We start from the raw sequence: 13,852 nt of genomic DNA on the forward strand, positions 1-13,852 counted from the left end.
AATCCAGTGTTTACAATGTTAACTATGAGTTTTGCACAAGAGATTCCCTGCCAATACCCAAAGTCATAAACCTAATAATCTATACAATGTCTGCTTACAACAAACAAGACTCAACAAAAGAAGAAAAAAGCCTGGAAGAACCACAAAACCCAGAACCTAATTCTCAGTGACAGTCTCGCCTTTCATCTGAAGCCTGGCCTTGAACTCCACCTTGTTTAATTATTAACCAGGAGCTGCTCAGCAAGGGCTGTCTAGTCTTGATGATTCCTAAATGCGATCCTGCTGACAGACTCTGTCCATTTTCCTCTATATTTATTATTATCTAATGACAAGGTCTGAATGCTCATTTTGAAATTCAACTTTCATTAAAAATAGTTTTTCTGACAGTGACCTCTTGGCTCCAAAGTGTCACTTTTCTTTACATCCCAACTTCATAAAAATTAAAAATGCCACTGTGAAAGGCATCACTCTCTTCCTATTGTTTAATAAATAATATATAACAATGCAGTAAGCATTTTAAGCAATCACATGTTCCACAGATTTCAACTCTAATATTACTTAATATATTTAACTCACATTTGTTGAAAATTTAGGATGTTGAGATGACAAATACATATTTCCGATATAAATTTGGTTTTTGTTCAATACTTTGAATATCATCATTATGCTGATTATTCAGCAAATAAATTCTTGATATCTTTCCCCAATAGACCTGCTCTACCTTCAGCGTTGTCCAACTCACCGACCTGCATCACCATTTGCCAGTCCTCACCTCCAGATGGGCACCCAGGTCCAAGCCACCACCTCCCTTGCCTGGACATCTATGGTAGCGTCCTAATTGGTCTCCCTGTCCCACTGTGGACCCTGCTTCCCACTTTTGAACCCTGTAAGCCAGACCCTAGAGCTGATCTCAGGGTCTCTGAGAGATGCCTGGGAAATTGACTCTTGATCAGATTCCACAGCTTTCAGCTCAAGGGCATACTTGGACCAACCTAGCTGGGCTGATGGGCTGTGGTACATGAGGGCTGGGTTCATGCCTAGGACACAGGTTCTGCCATCCCACAGGTGGTGTCATGTGTTAGGAACAAGGTTGATGAGGCACACTTGCCTTGGATGTGATGTGCCCTGGTCTGTGTGCCATGAGCCTACCTGTTCCAGGCTTGTGTGCCTCAGGAAGTCAGCTGGGCTTCTAAAAGGCTGGTGAAACTCCCTTTCTCCCTCAGACTGCTCCCCTGCCACTAGGTGCTCTGTGAGGAGGCTCTTCGGGGACCCTGCGTCCTCCCTGACCTCTCTGCTGTCTGCGTGACCTCCTTCTGTGTCCTCACAGGAAGGCAACTTGGGGGGTTTACCCATGTGATAACTGTGTCTAGTCCTTCAGTCAAGATGAAGCTACTGAGATCGGTCTTAAAGTGGTCACTCTACTCCTATCTCCCCATTTTCTTTCCTTCACACTAGTATTAAATATTTTTAGAAAAACAAGTCTTCAGTTTAAAAAGAATAAAATAAACAAATGAAAGAAAAAAATTATCTCTAGGCAGAAAGTCAGCAAAAAAAACAAGAAGACAAATTTGTAAAGGTTTTTGGGAGGTAAGCAAAGGGGGCCTCAAAGAATCCAGAGTGAAATCCACAGCCACTTCAAGAGACTGTCCAGGTCACATGTCAGCCTGTGTCTATGGAAAGTGGAGGGATTTCTCCTGATCTGTATCTCACTTACTCCCAGCACACATCAGGGAAGCAGGGCACATGCAGGAGAGAGAGGAGTGTCTAACAACGGCAGGAAGAGGAAAAGGACTTGCCGTGGCCTGGGTCTGCGCCGTGTACTCGCCCTCCATCCTGCGCAGCCTGGCGTTGGTGTCCTCCAGCAGCTCCTGGATGCTCTCCGTGTGCCGCTTCTGAAGGTCGAACTTCTCCCTCTCCATCTCCGCCACCGCGTTGTGCAGCTGCAGCGGAGACAAAACCGGGCTCTCTCGTCACTGCTGCCGAGCAGACTAGTTTGCAATTCAGAAGACATGTTTCCTATGTGTCTCTACTTATATGTTGTCTCAAACAATAAAAGGTATGAAAGTCATAAATGTCCAAGTAAAGTAACCTATAAAGAGCATGATTAAGAAATTATTATTTTCTTTACTTTCCTAAATTGGAGATTTTAATGGATCAACAAATATTAAAGGAATTATCTACTTCTGGTAGCAAGAGTAAATAAATACAGAAATAATACACGGTCTCAGCTAAACAACACTAGGATTAGCCTGAATCACACAGAAATATTTACAATATTATTATTGATCAAGAATATTATGTCACTGTCTATAGTTTTATATTATCTGCATGAAATTTTGCACAAGAGTAATGTTAAAATCTTTATCCTTCACCCTACCCCCAACAGGACACTATTTTTATCCATTCCATAACCTACACAAAAGCAGACACAAAGATGACATTATAAATCAAATAGAGAAAGAACCTTTAAGAACTGTAGACCCTATGTCCTCATGTCTACAGGTCTTTCTTTACAAATACTATACTCTGTCTATGGAACTAATGGACAGCTTCCAAAGGGAATTAAAAGTCTGTGTTCATGGCCTGTGGGCACTCCTCCCTTATCTGAAGGGGAGTGGAATTCTGAGTGTAGCTCCCGTCCCCGGCATCCAACCCCAGGCTCACTTGGTTAAGTTTGAAAGGTGCATTTGATTTCCCATTTATGAGCAGGAGGCAGAACAAGGATATGGCAGATGCATGGAAGTTCCTGTTTGACTAGGAAGACGTTGAATGAACAGAGAAACCCTGAGAGATGATGGAAACCAGAAGCAGCATGCAGCCAATAATTATGCTAATTACTGGTAAGGGTCTCAAGAACGTTCCCTGGACTTTCTAGCTGAATAAGAAGAGGATGGCTCAGTAATAGCCACAGAAAAGACCCTTAGGTTTCACAAATTTAACACATGCAGTTCTGACTCTTTGTAAGTGGTCCCCCAATCCCTGCTATGTTGTATTTGTATATTTGCCAAAGTCTACATTTTAAACTGGTGTCAGTCACTTAGCCAGTCCATGAATGTAGCCAAACCCACAGCACCTAAATTTCAGTGCTGCTTCGTAGCTGTGGACTGATGGGCATGGGAACTCTGATAAAAGGCTTTGAATGAGTCACTTAGAACTTGGTGGTTATATTTATGTTGCAGAGGTTTCTTCATGTTTATGGTCTCTAAAAGGTCCTAGGACATATGCCTTCTGACTATCAAAAAATCCACTATTTTTAGTAGCCCATTAATACAGAGTGATTTTTTAGGTGTACCCCACAATGCTTAATAACGTGTACGTGCCTGTTGAAGTTGGCAGGGTGTCTCTAAGTCTTCAAAACAAACCCAGGGAATTTACACAGTTGAGACTGCAAGGGCAAAAATGACACTGGAAAATATAAGTATGCTATAACTTAGCTGATTCACTTAAGGATAAAACAGGTGTATCTGGTCTAATACTCTGACTTTCTGTATATTTTGTGAATATCCATTATTTTTATAATTAAATGTTACTTTGAATTTTCTATTACTATTTTATTTTATGTAGCTTACCTTTTTTTCCCAGTCATTATTCAGAAATTCTGTACTTTGCTCACATATCTTTTTCAGCTCTGAAATCTGGTTTTCTTTAGTCTCTCTGATAACTTGACAGTCACGTATAAGGGTCTGAACTGTCAAAAAAGATAAAACACAGTTAAACCAATTCTACCTACCACATAAGAGCTTGATGATAAAATACATATAGTGCACCAGTTAGATAATTCCATTTTTTACCAATCTTCTCAATTCTGTCTTGTTAAAGTATCTTACTTTTTCCTCTCTTTTTCTCCATTTGTGCCACCAGTCTTGGTTGAACCCATCATTACTCACCTAGATGGCTTTGACAGTGTGCTGGCCTCAGGTTCACTCCCTCCACTGGGCCCTACTCACTCCTAGTCTCAATTCCAGCATCACTTCTTTGTGAACCTTCCCCACCCAGACTCCTCATCTTGCAGGACAGAGGAAACTCCTCTGTGTGCCCAAGGAACTGCATCTATTTCTCCATTAAATCGCTTATTACATTATATGTTATAAAGGTTTCGTTGCCTATGTCCTGAGGAGAAAGATATTTCAACCTTTTATCTACAGAGCATAAGAGTGCTGTAGGTAAGTGCTCAAAAATAGGTGTCCTGACTAAGGAACCCATTGTCTCACTCCATGCCTGCTGCTAGGTGCTTTAAAATCATTGCCAAGGTTTGCGTTACTAAAATAAAATATGCTTTAATTATATAAAATATTCCTCTTATAAGTCACTTTTTAAAAATTTCTTTTAAATAAAATCTTTTAAAAATGATTTAAACTGTCACTGATTTAAGCAAAAATTTGCTTAATATATTATGTCATCTGGATGGTAAAATAAAGTCAGCTGTATGTTTGCTTAAATGTGGCATTTTCTTAGCTTACTGAATTATGTTTTTACTCACTTCAAGACAACAAAATTTAATTCTGTAAATATGTGTGGTGATGGATGTTAAACTGACTTATTGTGGTGATCATTTCACAATATATGCAGATATCAAGTCACTGTGTTGTATAGCTGAAGCTAATATTATGTATGTCAATTATTCCTCAAAAAAAGATAGCAACATTTTCAAAACATTTACGTGGAAATTTCTTTCACTCTTATATCTCAACTATGTAACAAATGAGGGGAGAAAGAGAAGAATTCAAATTAACCTAATATTAGTCCTTAGCACCTATAACATATTATTTCACAATTCCAAAATTAAACTAAGATCTATTTGCAATTCAAAAGCCTTAAAAAGTATTATCTTTAAACCGTTGGCATATATAAATTGCCTGGTTTAAATCAGGGTAAGGAACAAAAACCTAGAAATAAGTTTAAAATATTTTTGTAGTCATTGATATTTGAAGAAAGAACCTGAAATAATTTCTAAATAAAATTTAAGGCTGGGAATAAACCTAAAAATAACCTATTTCATTAAGTAATTTATATGTGTAAGTGCCATCTTAAATTTTAAGGGCGGCACTAGTCTCTCAGATATACTCAAGTCTGGTGATGGTTACAGAATGAGTAAGTTTCATATGGAAAGCCCTAAATGAAAACCTTCTCTCCTCTTATTCATCACCTGTATCTTATTCACCAAATTCTTCAAAATTTCTTCTTCAGTCCCTTTCTCAGTATTCCCACTTCCATCATTCATATATTCCGGGTCCTTATCACCTTATACACAAAATTACAGAAGCATGGAAGTATAAACTCTCGGAGGTGGAAAGAACTTCAAACATTATTTATTCCAACCTCGCCATTTATAATGAATAAGCCAAGGCCAGAGACTTCCCAATGCCATATTAGCAGACCCTGAATAGGAGCCTGGGATTGGAGCCTGGTTTCTAATAAATGAGATATTCATTCTCTCTTTCCTTCCTTCCTTCCTTCCTTCCTTCCTTCCTTCCTTCCTTCCTTCCTTCCTTCCTTCCTTCCTCCCTCCCTCCCTCCCTCCCTCCCTCCCTCCCTCCCTCCCTCCCTCCTATAATAGACTGGGAATTGGCCTCACCAGGTGGCATACCCACCTTTACAAGGCTGCTCCTACTGAAACTTGAGGTCCTAAAACTCACCTCTCAAAAATCTTCTCTGTCTCCACAGTATCTACAAGATAAACTTGAAACTTCTAAATCTGAAATTCAAGGTCATGCCTAAGTCATGCCAAGTCACCTACTTTATCTTTTTCAATCTATCTCTTAATGTGCAGGATACCCACTCTTGCTAAGTGGTTTTGCAGCATCCTTCCAAAACTTAGCAATACCAGCATTCCTACTGCAGCACGTGGAAACTTTTAAAGTTCTTTTCCACAAAAATGTTTTCAACATGGTCTCTAAGAGCTGCCTGTTGCACTTAGACGTTTTGACCTATAATCACAGTCAATTTAACACTTGATCACATGCTTTCTTTTCCTTCTTAATGAAAGAGTGAATGGGGAATACTTTTAAATGCTTGTTCTGTCAATCACAATACTAGCACATACTACCCGTCATCAATAAATACTTAATGCAATGAATGTCCTCAGACCAAGAGGAATGGTTTCCCTAGACCTCTTTGTGAAAGCCAGTAAATTCAAATCCTATGACTCACTTATGGCAGCCCAATAAGGAGGCAGAGTTAAGAAGGAGAAGTAGCAGTGACAGACTCTTCCAGTTCCTTAACCAAACAACTAACACACACACACACACACACACACACACGCAGGCAGGCAGGCACGCACGCACACACACACACACACACACACACTCACACACACACAGTTTTCCCTATTCATATGAGAGCTCTCATAAACACATCCACTGATGGAAGCCCACACAAACATTGCCATCTCACACTACAGAAGGTCAGAAGTAAAATTGTACTTTGTATAACCACTAAGATAAAACAGAAATATTAAGGTTTATGTAAGAATACTACATCACCTTTCTTTTCAAGTTTTCTAACAGTCTCCTCCGTTTCATTTTGTTTCGTTTTGTATAAAATTTTCAATTCGTCTATTTCACTGTTCTTTCGTTCTAAAATCTGCAAATGAATTTTAAATGTTTTAGTATGCTATGTTGTTTGACATACAGAACACATAATTTTTTAAATGAGCACAATATTTTTTGCAAGTCTATCTCAGCTAATCCTACAAAAGATGTAAAAATTATATTTCAGTGCATTGAGAAAGTAGTAAATATGCTAGAATTAATGATTACTGAAAGAGATATGCTATCTGCTTTGAAATTTCATGTATCAATCTTTAAGGAGACTATAAATAATAAACTAGGTGATTCTCTAAAATATAACTCAGAGATTAAACTGTCATAAAGTAGCAGGGAGAAGCCATCACAACGTGACACATGGGGACAGTGCAACCCCCCTCCCCACCGCACTGGAATAGGCACCTCCAGATGAGCACAGCCCTGAATCGTCCCACTGGTGTCTTATCAATTCCATGCACCATAAGACCCCTGATGGATGGGAAGATGAGAAGTAATAAGCTTCCTTTATATCTAGCTCTGCTATTGTGAATCAGAAAAATCATCCCAAAATATGTCAAAATTGCATGAATATTTTACATCATGAATTGATACTGTGTCAGAAGTTTTAAAATTTAACAAAATGTAATGATTGTTATATACTTCTAAATACATCAACACCAAAAAAAAAAGAAAAAAAAAACAAAAAAAAACCACACACACACAGAGAAATAATAAAATTGTAGGAACATTAGCAAGCTGGGATAAAAAAAAAAAAATGTGTGCTAACCAACTGGGGGAAAAAATTGAGGCAGGTGTATAATCAGCTAAAAAAAAAAAATACACAAAAAGTTTATTCACCAATGTCTAATCAACTTTTTCTTAGTGCTTTTATTACCAGCATTTCACTTTACCTTGCATTGTTTTAGTCCCAGCGGTAAGAATGGTTGGTAAATAAGAAAAGGAGCTATTTTAATCCTAACATCCGTAAAGAAGCAAAAAGGAAAAGAATATAGGCAAATAGATAAAACACTCTGAATTTTGTTCCTCCCCAATTCCAGACACGTAGGAAATGCCATTCAAGCAACAAACTGATGACTATACTTTCCAAATATGATATAAGGTCAAGGACTGTATATTTTACCTGCCATTTAAAACTAGTGGTTGGGTGGGGGGACAGGTGGGTGGGTGGACAGATAAGGATCACAAGACCTAGACTATTTCAAATATTCAATATTAATAAAAGAATAAATGGTATATACCCTACCTTCTGAACATCAGCATCATGTTTCTGTTGAAGTTTAAGCTTCTCTTCATGACATTTAGCTTCTATCATTTTGGTTTTCATGTCCAACTTCAAGGAAAATATTTTAAAGGTGTTAATAATTTGCTTTTCCCTTTGGCAAAAATACACAATTAAATTAAAATAACTCTGGATATAAAAGAGAATAGCATTTTTCCACTTTTACCCTATAGCTAAAGGTCTAGAAATCATATATATATATATCAATGTTGGTATTACTTCCAAGCTAATTAAAAATCTTTCAAATAAATTGTACCTGATGGGTAAGCTGACACTACTAAATATGGATTTATCAATTATCCGGTCTCCAAAAAAGTCATTTTAAAGTGTTATTTTGCTAGTATTTTCACGTTTATTATTTCCTATTTGAGGAAGTCTCTATTAACTGTTTTACTTTTTGCTTTTCTTATATTTATGTGCTCCTTTAAAAATACTTTTCACCAATGTGATAGTTTGAGACTGAACGTCCATAAATATGGCATATTACTGATAAATGCACTTCTCTCTCCTGAAGTCATAGACCCCGATGCCCTCCAGACAGTGACTTCATCTCCTTTCAAGCACTCATTAACTCCCAAACTGCTCAAACCAATACCTAATGCACAATGTTTGCAGCAAAGCCAGCGAAACTGTAACCAATACTTGTTGATAATAATACGTGTATCTTTGAATTGAAAGAATAGTAACTGGTTTTAAGAACAACATAAAATTGGTTTTCTCAACTATAAAAATATTGGACCACCTGATTCCTACTTTTTAAAACAATATGCACATTAAAGTCTGACAGACCTCATTTATAACTCTAGTTCTAACCCCATCCTATGTAATAAAAGCCCAGCAACCAAATGGCGAAACGATCAGAACGACCAGTCGACCAGTCGCTATGATGTGCACTGACCAACAGGGGGAAGATGCTCAATGCAGGAGCTGCCCCCTGATGGTCAGTGCGCTCCCACAGTCAGAGCCGCCATTCAGCTGACTGGGATGAGCGGCGCTCCCACATCGGGCCGATCCCTGCAGGTCACACTCCCCATCAGTGCACAAATTCCATGCACTGGGCATCTAGTTATGTATTAATTGCTGTCATATTGGGCAAGTCACTCTGTTGAAATTTTATTTTCTCTTCTGCTAATTAAGGATAGCTATCCTTATGAAATGTGAAACATTTAAGTAACTATACTGAGTACGATGTTTGGCGCAAAACCTTCACAAAAGTTTTCTTTTAAAATATTAGAAATATGCTAGCAAAATATTTTCTTTTTTTTTTTATTAAGGTATTACAAATGTGTCCTCATCCCCCCCATTAACCCCCAACTTCCCCCCACCCCCCGCACACTCATGCTCCCATCCCCCTGTTGTCCATGTCCATTGATTTGGCTTATATGCGTGTATACAAGTCCTTTGGTTGATCTCTTCCCCTTACCTCCTCCCTCCCCTACTTTCCTTATCGCCTGATCGCTGTTTCTCAGTCTTTGGATCTGTCCCTTTTCATCAGTCTATGTTGTTGAAAAATTTTTAAAATACACTTTATATTTTTAAATTACTGTTTCAAATATACAATGAATTTGAACTTACAGTAAACATGCATGATCACATCAATATACTAAAGTGAAATTTTAAAGTTTTACAAATAAAAATTAATATAAACAATTCATGGTTTTTAAATGTTATGAGTGGTAGAGTGGGAAACAGTCATCCATTTATGCTGCAAAAGGAAAACATTCTAAATCACAGGATGCTTCTTCCACATTTCAGCAGAAAGGGGTCTGGGTGGCCTAAGTCCATGTAAAGATTCTTAATAGAAGATTTCTGGGGACTACTAAAAAGGAATCAAACAAAACTGGGAAGATATAGGAGAATTTATTACCATATCTTTCCATAATACCTTAAAAATGTAACCTCAGACTCAGAGGGTCAGCTCTAAACACCATGTAACTGCTGCTATAACCCACCCACCACCTCCCACCTCAATCTTGGGTTACCAGATTAGGAATAAACACTTGGCACATCTATAATAATAAAAGCATAAAATGCTAATTAGACTGGACAGCCGAACGACCTTCTGGGGATGCAAGGGCCAAGCCCCTTGCACAAATTTCATGCATCGGGCCTCTAGTACTTAAGTAATCATTATAATCATTCAGAGAAAGAAGATGAAGGAAGATAGCAAGTTAGCTACTTTGAGGAACAAACCCAAACCCTTGTCACTACAGAGTAGCTCTATGTTTCTGCCTTGTTTCTAAAGTATGATTCATGATAAATCATCAGGACTAGAATATTGAAACAATCATAGTACAGCATTTAAGATAACACAAGATATAAGAAATAGATATAAATATATATGGACACATGTGTGTCTATATACACATACATATAAGGGTGGGGGCAAAAGTAGGCTTATACTTGTGAATATGCAAAAAAGAGGTTCTTCTTGTATATTGTTTATTAATTATTGTATTATTTTCCATATGAAAAACTCTAAACCTACTTTTGCCCCACCCTGTCTGATTATGTAAAAGACCATAAACAGCCTTGCTTAATTTAGTTTAACACAAAAGGCTGAAATTAAAAGGCTAACTATAACACTTCTAATTTGTTTAAGCTCCAAGTAACTGACCCCAGACAACATTTAAGTTTTCTTTAACTGAGCTCTGAACAGACACTATCAATTTCAGCTTAAGAAACATAGAGATCCACTGCAGGCTATAATGGAGTAACTAATAGTAAACTCACCTCCCTGTTAACAAACATGAAAAGGGCTAAAATAACTGAGGTGACCACTCCCAGGTGTTAGAAAACAGGCGGGTGCAACACTGTCATCCTCACAAGCTGAACCCAGTATCATCTGCCTCTCTGCATGGGAACCACTGAGTGCAATAGAGGCCTGCTGCCCTCCTGAACAAGAAGGCAAGGTCAGAGTTCAAGGCAGTTGAAGAAGCTGGAATCTTATATGAAGGGACTAGGGAAGTGGGAACTGCCCAGCAGGATGCCTGCCAGTCCTTAACATAGATGGGAATGTGTGTGCATTCGGTGGGGTACCGGGCGCATCATCTATGATAATAAAAACGTAATATGCTAATTAGATCAAACAGCCGAACGACCTTCCAGACAAAGTCAGGGCTGCAAGGGCCAAGGCATGCCGCCAAGGCTGAGAGCCGAGCCCCTTGCACAAATTTCATGCATCGGGCCTCTAGTCTATAATAATACAAGCATGATATGATAATTAGACCAGATGTCCTTCTGGACAAAGCTGGGGCTTCAAGGGAAGCCTGGGCCCCGGGCGCCTGCCCAGGTCCCAGGTGCCTGTCAGTGACTGGAGGGAAGCCAGCCCGGGTCCTGGGTGCCAGAGGAAAGCCAGTGCCAGCAGCCAGGAGAAGGAAGGCCTACTCTTACACAAATTTCATGCATAGGGCCTCTAGTTGGGTGAATAACAAAGCAAAGCTGCTACAACAGATGCCACAGAAGAAACAGCGCTGGGAGACACCAAAGGCCCAGCTAGCCAGAGTGGAGATGCCTCCTTAACAACCTGTGAATATCTGGGCATCCAGATGATGACCAATAATGAATACAGAATGCTTAAAAATCAATATACATTCACCACAACCTATTTAAGATAACTTTTCTATGGAAGAGAACAGATAAGTACAAAACCTATACTATTTGGGGATAGAGTACATTTAATACAGACAGTCACATGAAATGGCTGAAAACATCATAAGCAATAAATTACATATTTATACTCTTGAACTTTAAAATGATAACGTCTCTGGGGTCAATGTAAAAATTAGTTTACATATGAAGCCATTAGCACCACAAATTAAATTACCTATGAAATAAGTTAGCAGGAATATGAGTAAAAAACAAGTAAGTTTGGAATGGTAAGAGGAAATTGCGTGACCCACGCAGCAATAGAACCTTAACACAGAGTGAGACAGAGGTATAGATGGAAAGATAGGGAAAATGGTACTAGCCACTTAAAGGCAAACATTCTGAAGCAACTAGAGATGCTATTACAACAAGGACAAACTATATCATGAACCAGCCTCTCTAAACAACACAAGAAAGTCATGGTGGGAGTGCAGCAGTAGTAGTAGCAATAATACTACTAGGAACATTAGGAGAGGAGCAGTGATGGTATTAATAGCAACAAGTAGTAAGCAGTAGTCAACAGGAGTCAGTAGTAGTATAGTAAGTACTAGTGGTGGTAGTAGTAGTAACAGCACAGCAGCAGTTACTGGTGAAGCAGTAGCAGCATCAGTAGCAGCAGCAGCAGCAACGAAGAAAAAAACAACACAGAGGAAAACAACAAATACCGGACTGATTATGTACCACATACAAAGCTCTGTTTCCAGCAATTCACATACATTATTTCATGCAATAATCCTCACAACCTACAGAAGTGGGTCCTTTTACTCTCTCCATTTTACAGATAAGAAAACTGAAGTACAAAGAGGCACCTGCTCAAGGTCACATGGCCAGGAAGGTAGAGAGCATGGATCCATACTCAGGAGTCTGGGTCCAGCTAATAAATGAAAGCTAAATACTGCTGAGTAGTTTTTTAATACGACAGCTCACCTATTCAACCAGCTCAGTATGTAAATGGAACTCAAACCAAGAAAGGAAGATGCTCTCTAATAAGTCACCTCAGGGTTTTAATAAGCAATGCTTGTCTGGGATAGAAAACCTGGCACCACCGGGAGGGGAGAAGGGACAGGCAGGCGGTCCCAGCATCATTACATTATTCTAAACCACACACACTTGGGTTCCACTTTTATTCCCTAAAGACTTCTTTTAATTTTTTTAAATTAATTAAGGGCTCCTATCTTTTTTTGACCCATTAGGACTTTGCATTGTTTAAAGCCACATTTTACATCAGAAATATTTATTTGATAGATTTTTCATTTTCCCAATTAAGAGTTATGGTCAGAATTTGCTGTTTAAATATTTCAGCTTTCAACATAAAGTATCATTTTTTTCCCTTCTTATTTTTTTAAAATACAGTGGGGCCTTGACTTACGAGTGTCCCGACTAACGAGTTTTTCGAGATACGAACCATCTCTCGGCCAATTTTTTGCTTTGAGTTGCGAGCTAAAATTCGGGTTACGAGCCAGCTTCAGATACCCCACTGCTAGTTGGCGCAGCGAACGCCACAGTGAACGCCACAACATCAGCCCAGCATCACGTGTCTCACTCGTTCACTTTAAGATTTGACATACGAGTAATTTGAGTTACGAGCTCCGTCACGGAACAAATTAAACTCGTAAGTCAAGGCCCCACTGTATAATTTTTATTGATTTCTGAGAGGAAGGGAGAGGGGAAGAGAGATAGAAATATCAATGATGAGAGAGAATCATTGATTGGCTGCTTCCTGCATGTGCCCTGACCAGGAATCAAACCAAGATCTCCTGTTTCATAGGTTGATGCTCAACCACTGAGCCATGCTGGCCAGGCTCCCTTCTTATTTTAAATAAAAAGCATTTCAGCAAGTATTCCATACTTTCTACTTCCATTTCTTCCTGTCCCTTCACTTTCTTTGTCCTTTATTAAACTGCAATCTCAAAGGTCACATGACATCATTTTCATTTTTCAGCCAAAGGTCCTTTGATCACCGAATCAAGCACACGTCATCCTCTTGCCTGTAGAAGTTTGCCCTCCGACCATCTCCTTCCTTCTCTTGGCTCTGTGACTTGGCTTGTCTGGTCCTCCACTCACCCTGGGGGAGGTTTCTTACCTCCTCTGCATTGTCCTGTCCTTCTCCCAGCCCCTAAGGCGGCATCTCCCAGGTTTAGTACCATCTTCACCCTGTGTAAACATTAGCTTCTGGCGCTTTCATCTGGAGTTGACCCTAATGTCCCGTGGAAATGAATCATAAGTCTCCATTTGTAGGCCTCACATCTTCGGTTCCAGCCGCCTCCCACACAGCTCCAGTAGTATGAGCCTCTCCTACATCGAATTCAACAACCATCTACTATGTACCATGAAGACCCTTACCTGTGACTCCTCATTTTCCCTTACCCTCAGCATCCAA

The 13,852-nt window shown here is 39.2% G+C and overlaps 1 protein-coding gene across 1 annotated transcript in view; it reads right to left on the bottom strand.

Annotated features, from left to right (window-relative positions):
* CEP112 (centrosomal protein 112) overlaps window positions 1-13,852 on the bottom strand; it is a 300,119-nt gene that overhangs the window by 236,004 nt on the left and 50,263 nt on the right. The window contains exons 9-12 of the mRNA XM_036341573.1: window positions 7,789-7,875; window positions 6,483-6,582; window positions 3,570-3,688; window positions 1,797-1,940 (exon numbers count right to left, since the gene is read on the bottom strand). Coding sequence (XP_036197466.1) covers window positions 1,797-1,940; window positions 3,570-3,688; window positions 6,483-6,582; window positions 7,789-7,875 — 450 coding nt within the window. The remainder of the gene's footprint in view (window positions 1-1,796; window positions 1,941-3,569; window positions 3,689-6,482; window positions 6,583-7,788; window positions 7,876-13,852) is intronic.

This window comes from Myotis myotis, unplaced genomic scaffold, assembly GCF_014108235.1.
Source record: "Myotis myotis isolate mMyoMyo1 unplaced genomic scaffold, mMyoMyo1.p scaffold_m19_p_17, whole genome shotgun sequence".
Taxonomy (NCBI): domain Eukaryota; kingdom Metazoa; phylum Chordata; class Mammalia; order Chiroptera; family Vespertilionidae; genus Myotis; species Myotis myotis.